The 18,073-nt window shown below is 46.3% G+C and overlaps 2 protein-coding genes across 3 annotated transcripts in view; one reads left to right on the forward strand and one right to left on the reverse strand.

The window, feature by feature from the left end:
* Positions 1–1,285, reverse strand: part of NCF4 (neutrophil cytosolic factor 4) — an 81,146-nt gene extending 79,861 nt beyond the window's left edge. The window contains exon 1 of the mRNA XM_039382274.1: positions 572–1,285. The gene's annotated coding sequence lies outside the window, so the exon portion shown is untranslated. The remainder of the gene's footprint in view (positions 1–571) is intronic.
* Positions 169–18,073, forward strand: part of CACNG2 (calcium voltage-gated channel auxiliary subunit gamma 2) — a 52,100-nt gene continuing 34,195 nt past the window's right edge. Inside the window, exons 1-2 of one of the 2 annotated variants that reach the window (XM_027715281.2) lie at positions 169–849; positions 1,391–1,536. In XM_027715281.2, coding sequence (XP_027571082.1) covers positions 1,395–1,536 — 142 coding nt within the window. In that variant the 5' untranslated portion in view covers positions 169–849; positions 1,391–1,394. Of the gene's footprint in view, positions 850–1,284; positions 1,537–18,073 lie in introns of those variants that run through there. The other variant, XM_027715280.2, reaches the window with a different exon arrangement.

Here is an 18,073-nt window from a genome sequence, read left to right on the forward strand (position 1 = left end):
GCGGCGGCCCCCGGGGAGCGACCCTTCGCGGGGCCGGCAGCGCCGGGCGAGGCGCAGGGCGGGGGCAGGCTGCCCCCCCGCCCCTCGCTGCCTGCCTGCTGCCTGCTGCCTGCCCGCGCAGAGCGGAGCGGGGCGGAGGAGGAGGGCGGCTGCCGCCCGCGGATGCTGGGGCGCGGGCGGCGCGGGCAGGGCGGGCGGCGCGGGCAGGGAGCTGTCCTTCAGCACCGCGGGCCGCGGAGCGCTCCGCCCGCACCGCCGCCCGGGGAGCTGTCCTGCAGCACCGGCGGCCCGGGAGCGCTCCGCCCGCCCCGCCGCCCGGGGAGCTGTCCTGCAGCACCGCCGGCCAGCGCCGACACCGCCGCCGCCGCCGCGGGGGAGCCGTCCAGCGCCGCGCCGCCACCGCCGCCTTGATGCAGTAGCGGGGCCCGGGAGTCGCCGGGGGCCGCCGCGGGGCAGGGGGTGCCGCAGCTGGGCTCCGCTCTGCGCCCCCCGCCCGGGAGGGGCGCCGCGCCCGTCCCCCTCCTCCCCCCCAACCCTCCAGCCCCAGGAGCCCCCCTCTCTCCTCGCCCACCTCCGCCGGGAGCGAGCGCCGCGGCTGTGCGGAAAAGCCATGGGAGGCGAGACCTCGGCACCTGTTCAGCTGAAATCAAGGGCTTACAGTATACTGGGCACTCTGGCTTGGTGGTAGGAGCGAGCGAAAGGAAGGAGAAGCAAGCAAGAAAAAGTGAGAGAGGATTGGAGCGACTGCCGCTGCCGGGAAAAAAAAAAAAATAAAAACCCAAGGAAGATAACTGGGAAGGAAAAGGATTTTCATGGCGCAGGCTGCAGAGCTAAGCAAGAAGACTGAAGGTTGCATCTCTGCTCTTACAGTCTCTAACTGTCTAGGTCCAGATAATGAGAGATTGTGTTGAGGATGCTGCTGCTGCTCCCCTGTTCACTGTGGAAGCCATCTCCAAATTAGCCATTACATATGGAAACTGGAGACCAGAATTTTAGAAAAAGGGATTAAGGCGTCTCATTTTGGGGGGGGTTCTCTCTTTATTTGTTTGGTTTTTCTTGGTTCTTTTCTCTCTTTTTTTTTCTTTTTCCTTTTTCCTTTTTTTATATTTCAACCAGAACGTTTCCGATTTAAAAGGCAAGCCTCTTCCCGTGTGGTCTTTCTAATTTACACTCTTTTCCGTGGGCTTTCTTACCTCCCTTTTTTGATATCTATCTCTCTCTCTATACCCATTATATTATTAGTCGGAATTATTATTCTTTTATTTTATTAAACACACACACCCCAAGAATCAGAAGGCGGTTGGGTATTTGTATAATGAAGAATTATGGGGCTCTTTGACAGAGGTGTTCAGATGCTTTTAACCACCGTTGGTGCTTTCGCTGCCTTCAGCCTGATGACCATAGCTGTGGGGACCGACTACTGGCTTTACTCCAGAGGGGTTTGCAAGACTAAAACTGTCAGTGAGAACGAAACCAGCAAAAAGAATGAGGAAGTCATGACCCATTCTGGATTATGGAGAACCTGCTGCCTGGAAGGTATTTGATTCTGGACCTCCACACCCCCCCATCCCCTCCTCTCCCACCACCCCATGTTTCTCCCTCCTCCCCCCCAAAAAATCCCTCCACATTCCACCATTTTCTCACTTCATTCCTTTCACCGTGGTTTGAGAGTGGTGGGCTCAGTTACTCAGGGCACAGAGGCAAGAAGACAGGCAAAACATTCACTGTTCCATTCCCTTCTCCCTTCCTCTTTACCACCCTCCCCCCCACACACCTTCCCCAAAAATTCACTTCCTCTCTCCAACTGGAATAATGTGTGTGTTACAAAACCACCGAGAGACCCTTTCAAAAAGCAACTGTGCAGTCTGCCTGTCTTTAGCTTGTTTGTATTGCCTGGGTAAGCAATGCTAAAATGCTGTGTTATTGCTGTGCTCCGGCTGCAACCACAGAGTGAAATAATTGCTCTCTTTGCAAATGGCTTATTTGCAAAGACAAGACTGTGAGTGAGGGGCAGTGTGGGGAGGGGGTGACTGCAAATCACTTTGGATTCAATTATTAGTTCCTTTCAGGAGGGAAAAAGAGAGAAAGGGAAGCAACCCTGGTATGTCCAAAATGCCTCACACAGTAAATCTAACAATACCAGTGATCTCAACCAGAGTTCAGAGCATTTTGTAATGTCTGTAAGCAACCACATCTCACTGGGCTGGATGCAAAAGGGAAAGGGGTCTAGTTGGTGGCTGATTGGTTTGGTTTGGGGCTGGAATTTTTCCCCAGTTTGTTTGTTGTTAGAAGGGGGGGGTGTTCTGGGCTTCTTTTTTTTTTTTTTTTTTTTTAAGGTTTATGGTGAAGGCTAAAAATAAACAAGTCTCTGAATGGAAAAATCAGCCCAAGTCTGATGTGGTGAAACTGAACAGCAACTCAGTGACATGTCTGATGGCAGAAGAGACACCGCCGCAGCCAACTTCTGGAATCAGACGTTCTTAAGGGAGGGGGAAAGAAAAGAGGGGCCAGTGATTCGCTTTTAAATATGTATTGCTCAGTACTGCTATTGGTGTACGTGTGGGCTGGGGAGGTGGTCTTCAGCCTGTGCTGAAGGGATAGGGGCAACTGATGTAAATGCGTGGTTTACGTTACACACGTAGTGAGAAGGAGAGAGCGAGAGCACAGGAGCACATTACAGCCCATTGTAAAAGCCCTGTTTATGAATCAGCTCCCAGCTGGACGGTGGGCTGCTGGGGGCTCATGGACATCCAGGGATAAGATCTGTGTCTACCGGTGTCCACCGGAGCTGGGTGTGCCTGGAGATCCCTGATGGGAGAGAAGGGGGAGTGGGTACCGCAGAACTGATTTTCTTAGCCCGGCACAGGGAGATGGAAGGCAGGGGGAAGGGGGGAATAAACTATGTATGATTTGATGTCTCTCACCAAAGCAAGCTAAAGCTGCTGGTTGGAAATGGTTGTGTCCGGGAAGAAGCATGAATTTCTCCCCCGTTCTTGGTGCAAACGGTTGAGTGATGGCTGAACATGTTTTGAATAGCTAAGTGACTTCATTGAGCGATGGTCTATTTGACGCATACTGCATTTAGTGCCCTTTGTCAACCCAAACTGCTGCCTTTTAACATATCCTGCAGAGGAGCTCTATGCTGAATACTATATGCTGTATCCAAGCCAGAAAATCAATAGCAGTAAATTAATGGGGGATGTTTTAAACACACTTGCTCACACACGCACAGATTTCCTCCAAATAGATAAATATATAGAGTTGTATATTAATAAAAAATGAAAAGCCTTTCACACAGATATTCATTACAACCAGGGAAGGAGACATCTCCTTAATTAAAAATTAAAGAGAGAGAGAAGGGAAAAGAAAAAAAAAAAAAAAAAAAGAAGCTCAAATGCAAAGCCATGCAGGGAAGAGAGGCTGCAGGGATGAACTCCCTTCTCTGAGCCATGTCCCCAAGCTGGAGGGAGGAGGGAGGCTGGGGTGGAGATAGGAGGTATGAGGACCCCAGCCAGGAGAGGCAGCGAATTCAGATCATGTCTATCTGCCCACAGAGCCGTACCCAGAGGGACGCGGTCTGAGGGGGAGGAGGAAGGGGCGGGTGAGGTTTGTCAGATTGGAGGAGCTTAGGGCTCCTTCTCCTTTACATCTGACAGGACCCCACAGGCACTGTGGAGAAGCGGCTTGCATGGCAAAAGAATGTGCCAGGGTGCTTCCAATTAAAAGCTCCGTAGTGCCCCCAGCCCCCACAACACTGCTGCCAGCTGAGGTCCCTTGCCCTCTCTATTGATGCTCTCCAGTGGGCTCAAACTGCAGCCCCGCATGAGGGGTGTGAAGTGCAGCCTGAGCACAAGCTGCATGGCCCTGGCAGGGTGCTCTCCCTTGCCCCAGACATGTGAGGGTTGGGCCAGCCCATTCCCCCAACCCCTAAGTGCTGGGCAGTACTGGCAACTGGGGCAATGCACCATGGGGGAGCTGAGCCCAGCTCTGAGCCCCTTGCCTGAGGGCACAGGTTGCATTAAAACTTGGATAAAGTCTTGGTAGCAAGAGCATCTCAGCAGAAGGCAAAACCATCGCCATAGGCACATGCTGATAAGGGTCTGGGCAGCTTCATGGGGTGGCACAGCATAGGTCTGGCACTGCCACTGCTGAGATGCCTCCACATGGCTTCCAGCAGCCCCACAGCCTGCATTGGGTGGTGGCTGACACTGTCTCAGTCCCAGGACAGCACAGCCAAGTATCTCCACCAGCCCTTGGATGGCAGGTCTCTTACTGTCATGTCTGATCACTGTAGAAGGGGTTATCTTCTTTCTCGGCAGAACAAATCAGAAAGGTGTCCCTGGCTGATTTGCTCTCCCTGGTGAAAGCTGCTTGCTGGTGAACAGGAGAGAGAAGGATACAGCAAAGTCTGCTTTCCCCCATGATACAGAGAGTGGGCAGATTTGTGGAGGGAAGGGTTTGGTCCCAGGAGGCTGAAAAAAGAGCAAAATCTTTGGATTCTGTTCACAGCCTTCCCACAGTGTGGCAGAGGCATCTGACAAGGGGTGTGGGGCAGACACTCTTCTTCTGCCTGGTGTGGGTGTCAGGGCAGGTCCATACGGTGAGAGGAGGTAGTGAAGAAGAGGGCAGGAGGCTTTATAACAAGAAAATAATCAAAGAAGGAGTCCAAACTGCCATCTACTACTTGTAAGAAGCCTCTGATGACCTTGCCTTCATTTCTGGGGATATGAAGAAAACTGACACTAGTCAACACTGTAGGCTGTCAGAGATGGTAGACACCTCATGTTCAAGTTATTGTGTTAAATTATCTTTTCTCTTCTTGGCCAAGAGATCCAGTAACAAAAGCGGATGTGAGAACTTAGTCTTGGACTGTACACGCAGATATGTTATGGTCAGAATTGCAAGTTCCCCTTGGACAATTTTGTCCCAAGGCTTTCAATTTCTGAGTTCCCCTCTCTTCAGTCATTCTATTCCCCACAAAGGAGTTTCAGTCAACATTTTCAGATCTTTGTGTTGATTCAGAGAGGAGTGTTATTTCGGAAGTTCCTCCTCTCTTGGGATTTCTTTCCCCCTTTTCTTGTGTCCTACAGGACGCCCCTGCTCCACAGTGGGACTCAAGCAGACAGGTGGTGTCAGATCGCAATTCTGATTTTTTTCCTGTTCTTCCTTAAGATTATTCTTTCTCAGATATTGGGGTTGCTCAAATGTGTCCCCAGGCCATTCAAAAGTCTCTACCCTTCAAGAAAAATATCTTTTCTCAGCCCTTTGACTGTGTAGGCACAAAACACATGTACACCAAGCAATTGAGATCTGCAAGCTCATGCCCCACATGGATACTGCACCTCTTACAACTTCGAAATGGTTGCAGATCTTCCAACCTAATTCCTTCTTGGCACCGAGTGCTTTAAAACCACTTTTTATTATGAGTGATGCCTTACCTAATTCTTTAATTAACTCCTGTAGATCTCCTATAGGATCTCAAAAAGTGAGGGACAATGCCTTATCAGGGTCTTATGAAGCAAGCAAATGAATTGTATTTTATATCTGCAGGTTATTGGTTTTGTCATGTTGTCATTATTATTAGGAAAGAGATAGGTCTGGGAGGCTTTTATACTGAGAAGGAGAGAGAGAAGAGTCCAGAGCAGGCAGGCATGAGTGATGCACATGAGGTTAGACATCCCTGTAGATCTGACTGGTGTGAAGGCAAGTAATTGAATGAATGTTGGTGGAGAAAATAATTCTTGCCTAGAGACCCTTCCCAAGGAAAATTAACGAGCTGATCTGTTCCCTTTCCAGCTTGTTATATCCGAACAGTGCATGAGAGCTAAGTGCAGATTCAGTGTTTGCAAAAATCAAGACCTGACAGCAAAGTGAGGCAGGGCACAGGCAGTGGACAAGCTTCTGCCAGACCATTCTGGTGCTGCGTCGCTTCCTCCCACAGCCTTCTCTCATTGCTGTTTGTTCCTGGTGCATCTCTTTCCTTTCATGTCCATCTTATGGGTAGGGGTTTTTCCCTATTTTCCCTCTTACCTTTCTCAATTTTCCTTTATTTCAGCCCTTATTTCTGTCAGCATCCCTAGTTTTGCTCTGCAGAATTGCCTACCGTCCTACTTCCAAGGATCCACAAGTCTACCGGGTGCTTTCCTCTGATCCTTGCCAACCTAATCCAGGGCCTTTTCTGAAAATTCAGTGGATATAGCAGTGGATTAAGTCAGGGTCTCAATGTTTTCACAGTTCAGGACCAGGAGCATCCTAGTCCAGCCCTGAGATGCAGCAGGAGGAAATGGCCCGGCACATAGCTGATTGCTGCTGGTGCTGCATCTGCCGGGGAGAAAAAGGATTCAGAGCTGGACAGGCCTTGGACAAAGAGGAAGACAAAGGATTTTAAAAATGGGGTGGCAGATGGTGAGGAAGAATTACTCAGGATCCCAGACTTGGGTCAGTTTGGTTCTCCTCTCAGCTAAAATTCACACCTGACTGAAGTCACCAAGAAGACAGGGATTTGAGGGGCTGAGAACTGCAAGCTCAACTCCTTTGTAAGATTTGACAAGGAAATGCTGTTCCTGACCAGTAAGTTGCTAGAACTGACTTTTAAATTGCTTTTAAATTATGAATCTTCCTGCTGACAGAGAAAGAGGAATGGGTTAATATTGTCCTGAAATGCACCAGAAATTGCCTTGCTGAAGAGTGAGAGCGAAATGCAGTGGGAGGGACATGGAGGTGCAGCGTGGCAGCAGTAATGTATAAAGAAATTACACAGAGATAGAACAAATGCCTCTTTGCCAGGGAGACCAGGAGCTATTCCTATCCAATGTTTCCCTTTTATCCCATCTTTTTCCCCATGCAGCCCTCTGAGCCCCCATCTCACTTGTCTGCGGTTTGGTACGATCTAAACAAGAGTTTTAGGGGAGGAGAACTGCTGAGGTTTGACAGCAGAATCTCCATATTTATTTAATTTAAAAGCAGTAGCGAGGAGGTTGCCGGGGGGAGCAGGGAACATTTCAAGCTCTCTGATGACTCTGCCCCCTGCCCCTGTTTTAAGAGCAGATTCCCAATCAAGCATACCCGGTTTATCCCAGGGGGAGCCCTCGCTGCTCTGTTCCGCGCTGCTTCTCCCTTCCATATTGCTCTCGTTTTCAGGGGATGTGCTGCTGCCTTTCACGGGCACAAAACCTTCCCCCTTGCAAGGGGCTCTCGGGGAGGGAAGGAGGCTGCTGCCGGGGGAATGGATTACAGCGAGGTTCTCACTTCATCTCCTCCCCCTGCAGCCCCCATCCCAGAGCAACAACCACCCAGCAGGGGAAACACAGAGCACAGAACAGTTTAGGCATACGCAGAACGTATGGGAAATACAATACACCTAAAAGTTATTTTTCCCTTGCCCGTATGACCCCAGCTTTTTTCTCACCCTCCATCTTTGACTCATTCTATCCATCTCCATTTTAATTTGTTCTCGTTTCCCTCCCCTGTTTTTCTTCTTTATTTTTCCCTTTCATCTTCATGTCTCTTCTGTGGTTTCTCTCAAAATCATCTTTTCCTTCATTATTTCTCCCTGTTTCTCTCCAAGTTCTCTGAAGCCCATCCCCCTTGTTTTTTTCTCTGTTACATTATCTTGTCCTTGCTCTTCTCTGTCCCCTTTGCTCCTACCATCTCATCTCTCTATCCTCTTTCCTCTTCTCCCTGCCATCATTTCCCTCTGGCTTTCCCTCACCTTACATACAGTCATTCCCCACAGCTAAAGGACCCCATTCTTTTGGAGCTCTGCTACCTCTATGCTCTAAAGCAACACTTTTCCAAGCCCTCTCTGGCTGTCCCCCTCCTCCTTTCTCTGACCAGTGTGCCCCCTCCTCAAAGTAGTGTATGACACCAGTTGCAGTCTCTGTCTCCTCTTACCCCCAGGGCAGCTCAGCTACCTCTGAGGGGAATGAGAACCGAGCCCCTCCCTCTGCTCCATTCAGTGCTCATTGCCTGTGGTCAAGACAACATCCCTCCACTTTGCTGCCTCCAACCTTCCATGGCCAGAGGGCTCACTGGCAGCTCAGCTGATGATCTGGCTCATTTGCGTGCAGCCAGCAACTGGGCTGGAAGGAGCTCATGGCAGCCCTAAATACCCTCCCTGGCAACCCTCAGACATGGATCAGGCCAGGATCCAAATGGAAAATAAGGGTCTCTGTAGCCATAACCTTGGGGCAGTTGTTGTGCGCTACAGTAAAGGATCTCTGGTTGTCGGGAAGAAGAGTCTCAGTGAGCAGTCATCCTTTTCAAGCTGTTTACAGGGGGGATGATTTTCTCTGGAATTTTCAGTAACACCTAAGGGGGTAAGGTGAATGGGGCTGGAGGCTCCGGGACAGATGGTTGGCTGAATTAACATCGGTGAGGAAGGGCAGAGGGTATTATCGGCTGGGGAGAAAAGGGGGATTGTATATTGTGCAGGGCTCTACATGAACCATGGTGACTCACTGGATATCAGAAACAGGGATATTGCTGTTAGTGGTCCATTGCAGCACACGGCTGCAAACAGGAAACTCACCACCATCAAGTACCCAGGCATAAGGAACAGAACAGGAGGGATAGCAGAGAGTACAAGAGCAAGGGCTGCCCAAGGGTGGGGTGTTGCTAAGTCAGCATAGGGTTCATAAAAGGAGGACAGGGACAAGGAAGTGTAGGAACAACTGTGTGTATGAAGGCAGTCTGCAAGACTAGACAAGTTTGCCTGGAAAAGGAGGTGAATGAGAGGGAAAGTGATTGGATTGTGTTGAATAATGAATGGGCTAGAGAAGGTGGATCAGTAGCTCTTGATTTCCGCATTTTGTAACACACAGACAAGAGGACCTGATGTGAGTCACCAGAGACCCAGTTAGAGCTTTCTCATTTGATGCATATCAGGGCTGTGGAGCTCATTGCCACTGGAGCTCTCGTGGCCAAGATTTTAACAACATTTAGCAAGCAAGTGGGCATTTACGACAGAGTTCACAAAAATTAAGCGTCCTCCTAATGGATGTGAACAGCATTTTGGGTGTTTTGTAGTTCAGCAATTAAGCCAGTCGCCATAAAAACTAGGATAACATTTCACTAGGGCAGTCTATCCCCTATCTGACTGCCATGTGGTTCTTGCCTCTTCCCTGAAACATTTGTCAGGGATTAAACAGAGCTCAGATTTACTTAGTCTGGCATTTCTTTTGTTTCTAGATGCTATGCTATGCCGTTGCAATGTAAGGTGCAAACTAGGCCTGTGTTTCTGCTGGTGTCAATGACTGCCCTAATTTGACAAATTAACAGTGAGTTTAGGTATTTCTATCATATTTTTCTAGGAAGGATCTGGGATAGAGAGCAATTAAGAACATATGAATTAAGTGGAGTCCTTTTTCTTCACACCCCAGGGTATAAAATAAGTAGTTAGCAATGAAGGTGCTATATATGTGCAAAGAATTATTATTGTTGAAGTCCCTGCTTCCCAGAAAGCAATAGGCTTTGGGTCTCTTTGATGCTATCACGACTAAATTAGAAACGAGGTTGTCTCTTTTCTCTTGTATCTGTGGAAATGATTACTGAACTGGCATCTGATGACGTACAATACTGTAGTGTTTCTATGCACAAGAGATGGAGGCCCAGTTCTCCCCTTGTTTGCACTGATGTAACCTCACTGACTCGGAGGGAGCCACGCTGCTTACGCTGTCCGTGTAGGCAAGGGGAGAATGAGGCTGAGGAAGGGCTGTGCGTGCTCTAAACAGCCATGCCCCCAAGGTCACTGTGTGTCCCTGCTTTGCCAGTGACGTACCCAATAAACCAGGGGCTAAATTCACTTCTGGTGTGAGTGGGTGTGACAGCCCTAAAGTTAATGAGATTCTGCACTTATTTACACCAGCTGCTCACCCAGTCCAGCAGTTTCTCTTTTAACTATTCATATTTTCATTGTCTTTCACCGTCATTAGAAAAATTCAACCTGGCTGCCCCCCCCTTGGGGCAAGAATCCTCTTACAGACTTGTCACCCTGGATGGGTGAGCGTGTAAAATGCCAGTGGTGACCACAAACCTGCTGGTGTTCACCTTTCTTCTTCTCTTCTGTCTGCATTTCTGTCTTTCATTGAATCTACTTTTTTTTTATTGACAGCTCTGTGTCTCCCAGCCCCATTTGTTCTCCTTGTGTTACAGAAAAGCTCTCCCATAAAATTCCAAACTACACAATCAGAATTTTCATACCAAGCCCTGCAGGATAGGTGAAATCCACTTGTTTCTGTGTCACAGGCTGCTAAAGTATTTATACTAGCTTCCTATCAAATCTATAACTCCCCAGAGAAGCATATGGACTTTATCCTGCACCTCCTATTCCCCCAGAGCATATACTCCTGTCTGCTGGCTGTGAAAAACAGAAAATGAGGATGGTATACAAAAACCTGAGAATGCAGTGACATTCTATTCATGGGTAGGGATTTTTCTCATGTGTGTTTTTGCTAGAAGCAAACAACTATAAATTTCTGTTTTGGCTTGTTGTATAAAGTATACATTCTGTCAAATAAAGAATAACACTATCCACCTCCGTCCCCTGGATTTTCTATCCCTTTCTGATTTTTCTCTTCCTATTTCTCAGTTTTCACTCTCCTCCTGAACATGCTATTTATTTTTAGTGCCTGTTTTATTTTTCTCCACCCACTGCTTCATAACTACATTTCATTCTTAAATTTCTATCACTCAGAGAATTTCTCTCTCTCTTTAGGTCTTGTTTATACCACTAGTGTAGCTGCAGTCCAATGAATCATGCTTGAACACTGAATATTTCCCAGGCTTATGGTCACGTTCGTTCAGTATCATAGACCAAGCACTGTGAATCAAATGACTTTTCCTCTAACCCTATTTACTGACTCCTGCAACCGTACTGTGACCTGTCCATTGTAAACAGGAAATTTCTGAGACTCTGTTACTGGAGCTTTATCTTCTCTTGAGGATGCTGCCTAATATTTTTCTTTCCTCTATTTTTTCTTTTTCATTCTTGGTTTAATTTTTCTTCATTATCTTCATCAGTCCTCTTCAGAATTCACTATTTCTTCTTTTCTTCCCTTTTTGTCTGCATCATCTCTCATGTTTCCATTTTTCTCTACCAGCCCTAACCCCTGATGACATTTTTTCTCTTCCCTTTATGTTTCTAGCCCATAGTCCTCCTGGGTAGGAGCTACTTCCCTTGATTCCATCCCATTCGACCTCTATGGAGAGGTAGTGTAAAAGGATTCATGACTAAGTGTGTTCACACGTGCGTGTGTGCATCTCCTTCCAGATCCAATTGGTATGAAAGCTTTGTGGTTGAGATGAAGCAGCCAACTCTGACTTTTGCCTTTCAGACAGCCATGAGGAGTCATTCCTGAATGTAGATGGCCCCCAGAATAGCCTTCAGACTACAGGGTCTCAAGGGATCAATCATCCAGAATTTCTGCTGCTTCCTTTTAGATTCAAGCATTGCCCTTTTCCTTAGGCTGAGGGTCACGGGTTTTTGAAGGGCAGCGGCAGAACCATGAAAGAAGACATTTTTCTCTTGCTCATTTTTGAGTGAGGGAGTGAATGAACTGCGATAAATATTTTTCTGTATATAGCTAGAGCTGTCTCAAAGAAGTGGCAGAGGAAACAGATGGCAGAGGCCCTTTATAGGCAGCTGCTGTTGTCTCTTAAGGTGTCATCATCACAAGAAAACTGGTTGTAATTGGGGAGCTTCAAGATCAGTAGTGCCTGAAAGGACTTGAGCAGAAAAGAATGTCATCCTGTGTGAAGGCAGGGGGGAGGGAGACAGAAATCAAATATTCAGAGACTAAACAAAATTAAGTACAGGGAATATGTGGAAGCCACTCTGAAGTTTTACTGAATTTCATGACCACAGGACGTATTGTTTCCCTGCGTTTGGGAGTTCATAATTGGCCAGAGACAGCAGGAACACTGTAAACAGGGTGAAGAGCTGGATCTAGTGTATTCTGGGGACAGCAAGAGGGGCTGTTGTCCAGAGGAAACAACTGAGTGAGAGACTGTGGAAATGCACTGTGGAAATGGAGTTGGGGCGTGGGGAGGAAGTGTACAGGAATAGCTATCTCCAGACTCCTTTCTCCTCCAATTGCTTCAGAGCACTACTGCAGAGTGTGCTTCTGGTATGGGGGATGCTACAGTTTGGTGTAGAAGGCTCTGTCCCAGATATTCCTCAAATAATTTGCCTGCCTGGAGCCCTATCATCTCAGTGTATGCAGCACAAAGAGAAATTCTAAGTTGACCTGTGACATAACAAGTGGAGACATATAGCTGCTCACTCAAGAAATAACCAGGGTTAGGTTCCTTCATATCTTTGAGGTTTGAAGGGATTGCACAGTGGGCTAGACCCCTAAGTCTTCCAAACATGGAGTTGTTTTAATGTCTCCTGCTCCCCTTGTGTCTCCAAAAATAGGAGCCATGTATTTCTTTCAAGGAAGTGAAAATTCACAAAGAAGTTTCATAGGAGATTTGGGAGAAAACCAGTGAGGATGATAGGGTCTCTCATGAAGCGCAAGGGTTTCGAGCAACAGAGCAGCAGTGAACAGGCTCAGAGTTGAAGATTAATTGGAGCTGAACATTGCACAGTCGTCTAGCTGAGACATCTTCATTGAAACTGTACTTAGTAGTCTAAAAGGAAACAACTGCCAGGAGCAGAGCAGAACTGTTTTGCTGTTGGGAAAGGGAGCAACAGAGAAAATAATATGTCTACCCTGCCGAGTGAACTGCAATGTAAACAGCAGCACAACACACAGGAAATGCTTGGGATTGACAATTTTCCTAAATTCCAGGTGACTGCCTAGTCATTGCACCACTCTTTCCCAATCATTGTTCCATTCTTGTCTTCTTCATCCGTCACTTTGCCCATCTGTTTGCAGGAAAGCATAACTCAGAAAGGCCAAGACTGGCTTTCCAGGAATTAATTCCAGAGGCTGTCTAAGATCACAGGTGAAAGGTGTTTTTTTGTGTGCTGCATCATTGCAGCTTGGCCCACATTTACAGGAATAGTGAGGGGGAAAGCATTCAGAGCTAAGCAAGACTGTGAGAAAAGGCATTGTGAGGATATAAAGGCACCATGACCAGGGAGGGCTTTTATTCTTCTGCAGAAACTGAAGGGATGGGTTGTTTCTGGGAATAAACTGACTCAGCTGTGGAGTATCTCTGCATGCTGGAAACAGAGGGACAGTTGGGGCTGGAAGGGTCTGTCACAGCCAGAAAGAACAGCTGGCCAGAAGGAAACACTAGGAAAGAGGGGACCCAGGACTTGGCCACGTCATAACAAGGGAAGGTGCTAATAGGAATGCAGTGTGAGTGCTGGAAGGAGATAATTAAGAAATACAGTCTGAAAGAGGAAGATGAGTCAGAAGAAACCCTGGGACTCAGAGGTAGGAGAGCCTTGGATTGCTGAGAGAAACAGGAATATCAGCTGGAGCTGATGGATGGAGAGACAGACCTCCTCACCCATCTTCTCTGCATTGTGGAACAGGATAGATTTTCACCTGCTGATGCCAGCATCTTCCACCACTGAAGGCCTTTTCTCTCACTCCCTACTGCTCCAGCCCATGGGAGAAAGAAGGGTTCAGACACATATAGACAGGGAAGGATCAATCATGTAGACCAACCAACCATGAACCTGCAGAAATCTGGAAAGTGTGACCAGTGGTTGCAGCTCCATGTGGTAAAGTCTGAAAAAGGAAAAGGTGAGGAAAGAAAGAAACAAAGAAGCTGGAGTATAAAATGTTGGGCTTGACTTGATGATGCCAAGAAATGTACCTATGTAAGCAACTTAAAGCAACATGACAACTTCCTACTCTGAGACTAGTCACATGAATTTGTCCTTCTTCTGGAGGCCTGGGGTACAGTTTTCATGGCAGAAAACCCATGGCTTGGCTAAATTGTCTTCGGTAAAGCAGGAGAACCAACACTTAATGCTCCTCTCTGGCTGCTGTTCTTTGGCAGAGGTTTTCTGAGTATTTTACTTTTTATTGCCTATGTGCCATTGCAGCTGCACCAAAAATATCTCACATAGAGTGGAAACACCTTTATGCTAACACTGTGCATACGCAAAAGCTGTTGTCCCTACATTAAAGAAGTGACAATCTGAGATGACAAATGACATATGAAAGACAGCAAAGCAGAAGACAGCAAATGTGTAGAACTTGTTTCTCTGTTGTTGCTTTCGACATCAGTAAGAGGGTATTACACCTAGAACTGACTTCATCTCCTTATCCAGGCAGAGCAGAATGCAGAAGAGGGCATGCCTACCCAGCACCAGGCAGTGCCAGAAAGAGATATCCAAACAACTCTAAGCAAACTAGCTTAGGTATTTCCAGCCCTAATGGCTACTCAAGCATGGTGCTCTGCACAGGCAAACCAGCCGTGTGTCTGAGAGATGTCAAAATGCAGAGCTTACTTAGGTGTGTAGATTCCAAAACCCGCGCAAGGTCACATTACATTGTACCATGGAGACATGAGCCTCTGTCAGTTCTCAACCCAAATCTAAATCCCTAAGCCCAAACAGGTATGTGGTTGGAGGGGTTTTTCCTCATGCTTGGTAACCACAGGTGGTCTGAAAGAAGTGAATGATCATGTCTTATTCTGTTCTTATGGGAGGAGTACTGTATTATTTGGGGTTCTGAAATGGAGCTTGGCCCAGATGTGTCTGCAAGTGCTTGAGAAATCCCGAGCCAGAAGATGCCATCACAGCTGGATTTCTCCTTTGCAGTTTTAGCAGGCAGGGCTGAAGGACACAGAGACTAATCTCCATGTGACCTGCAGATCCTGTCTTTTCACATGAGGACTGAAGCTTGCTGAAGAGGCAATGCTGGAATGCTTTTGCCCATGTGGTATCTGCCCTGGGGATACACGGCCACTTCTGTCTCTAGGGTTGTCACTTACCAGTGAAAATTCATTGGATTCATGACAAAACTGCAGGATTTACCAGCAAAGAAATAGTTTGTTCTGAAAATAAATAAAATCTGATCTGGAGGTGGTAATTTACTCAGACACCCAAGAGATCACTTATTTTGAGCATCTTGTTTAATTCTCACTGAGACTGCTAGTTTTGTCAATCTAGATCTTAGTTTTCTTGGAAAAAGAAAAAAAGGTGTAGTATCTTACAGAGCTTCTTCCCCATAATAAAAATAGACTAAAGGACTCAAGGAGAGGAAAGCTCCATGCTCATCACTTCACTGAGCTGCACCACAGCAGTGACAGTGGTTAAACCCACATCCAAACAAATTCTCAAGACCTATATGAAGCCCTGCTCTTCCTTGGGATCCACATGAAGAATTAGATCTCTGCAACAGATACACAGTCAGTAGCTCTTCCCAAATAATGAACTAATCAGAAAGACTAAAAATAGGCTGCACTGGAACATCAGTTCAGCCATTTGGAATGTAGAGCAAATGGCACTGAATGTGTTTAATGAAGTGAAAGGGCTTTGTTTTTAATCACTGAGGTATTGATAAATTGTTGATAGGTGATCAAATATGGACTATGCTTTCAAGTGTTGTGACTTTTTGAACCTACCAAGACCCTCTTGAGCCACTCTTGTTCCTTTCACTGCTAATGTAGTAGGACTTCCTGCCCTTTTCAGGACCTAAAATAAGAATAATTGTAACGTCATCTTTTTTTTTTTTTTTCTGGATAACAAACATTTGGCTTCTGGGCCAATGATCAATTTTCAAGACTAAATGTTCATAGTTATACAAAATCAGACCCTGGGAACTGGGTCGGATATGTGAGAGAAGATGACAAGATGGGAGGCAGATCAGTTCACATCTCTACATGCTGTTATCAGGATAACACCAGGGCATTAGATTAGGAGGATGGTGAGAGTGAATGAGGGAGAATCTGGGTTTTAATTTACAGCAGCAAAATGAGTAGGGATAGAGCCTACAGCTGAGGGAAGATTTAATTTTCATGCAGGGAAGGAAGTGAGCTGGATCCTCATGGATGTTAGACCAAGGGACATGCAAAAGAAGGGAAACTGAAGCTCTAATAGGAAAATTTAGATCTATTGCAAGGTTTGAGACAATAGTATTGAACTAGTTTAGTTTGTGACAGACTCTATTGGCTGTCCTAGATGGACTAAATCTTCCAGCATGTCTGGATCATACTCGGTCCAGAACGACAGAAGAAAAGAGTCTTAAACTGCCATCACATTCACATGTCCCTGAATTGATGTTCTCCAGGATTACCCCTAAATATACAATGTCTTCAGATGGAATATAAGCAAAATTATTTGCTGTTTAGTGCTTTTAAATGAGATGATCTACTGGAATGAATTTTAGGACTGAGCCCTGTACACGTGCTCTGGCTGACATATGCTCGTACACTAGTGACTTTAGTGGGCAGCTTGCTGTGCAACTTAAAGCTATCTTTATTTTCTTTCCAGGGGAGAAGAACCACAGTGTCTTTCCCATGATCTGTAGGAAATCTCAAACCATATTTGAGATATAGTTTAGACATTTTGCAACAATTTTATAGACTGGTTTCCTTAGACCAAAGTTCTTAACATTTCTATATTAACGTTATTGTGTGTCTCCCCTGCAAGGTGGGGTCCATCATCCAACCTGCACTAAGCCAGTACAGCAATTAATTATCTGTCTGAACATTTGTATTCTGCTTACAAACTCATGAATTATTCAGTTTTATCTTATTCAGGACCAGGTTTTCCTTTTAACCTCAACTGCAAACCAGCTGTCCATCAATTGTGATGTGCTCATACCTTAGGGTGATGAGAGCAGCAGAAAAGCCTAAATGGCTTGCTAGAAAGTGCTACCAGTAAAATAGAGATGTATTTCATTAGTGTTGGGAGGATTGGCAGCTCTTTAATTGCATGAATCACCCAATGGGTGTGTTCCCAAAGCCAATCGGAGCGTGCCAGTTCAGTAGAGCCACAGTGAGCAGCGCTGTGCTGCGTCATTCGGCATTCTCCAGTGAGTGATTAAATCCATGTCATTTGTAATAAATCAAACGTTGTCACAGGGTCAATCTTGTGGGTCATGCTAGGTTATCATGGTGATTTTGCACTGGTTATATCAGGTACTGCTGTGTCACACAGTTTTTTTCGAGGCCATGCTGTGTTCCTCAGATACCATCTCTTGAACTCACCACGAGCCCTGTTGGAGCACATCAGGGGAATTATGTGAAGAGTTTGCTGCACAGCCTTCTAGTGCACCTGGTTATGGCCTCCTCTTATGGCTGAAGTATTTCTTCCCTGGAAAATGTGCGTTTGTCTCATTTATTAGTTTGAACAGACACTGTGACATTTGTGATCTTCTCCTCTAAAACAACACCAGCCCAAGGCCCAAAACAAGTAAGATCTAGTCTCGAGGCAGTGGCTTCTTTTTTTTTCAGACAGAAAACATTATGCTATTTCAGTTAATTGTATTGCTGCCTGACTCCATGGAGTTGGAAAGAGATCCTGCCCTCTGCTAACGTTGCTGCACATCGGCGGTTTAAATTTCCTATTATCAGAAACCCTCACATAGCCAAGAAATGCATAAACCTCCCCTCAATTAGGGGATGTGGGCAAAGGACAAACAGTACAAGAAACAAGGCATCATGTCCTAGGAGTCCCCTGCTTCAGTGGTCCCTTGTTTTCAGTTATGATTTGGTCAGGTATATGTTACAACAGCCCTGAGGTACTCCAACTTGCATCAGAGACTAAGCCAATCTCTTCTGGTCTGATGCTCAGAAAAATACCAACACGGCACAAAGCCACCTTTAACCCCCACACCATCCATCCTGCTCCAGATACCACTGAAAAAGCTGGAAATCCACAGCTTCCCTACAGAGGTCGTTTTGAATGGCAGGACTTTAAAATGTTGACATTTTTATGCATAAAAAGACTATTTTAGGATTTTTTTTAAGAATAATGATGGCCTACTGTGAGGTCTGTGTAGTTGTTGAGTAATAACTGATGTTTAGTTTCACAGAAAATGAATGTAAGAATAGTCTCAATAACATTTTTAAACCCCTCAAAATAAATTTATTTTCCATTACACACATGGCCCCTCCAGAATACAGAGTGGCAGATCATGGTGTGAAAGTTTTGCTGGTACCA

Source organism: Pipra filicauda, unplaced genomic scaffold (genome assembly GCF_003945595.2).
Source record: "Pipra filicauda isolate LSUMZ 115617 unplaced genomic scaffold, ASM394559v2 scaffold262_size1072369_pilon, whole genome shotgun sequence".
NCBI classification, from domain to species: Eukaryota; Metazoa; Chordata; class Aves; order Passeriformes; family Pipridae; genus Pipra; species Pipra filicauda.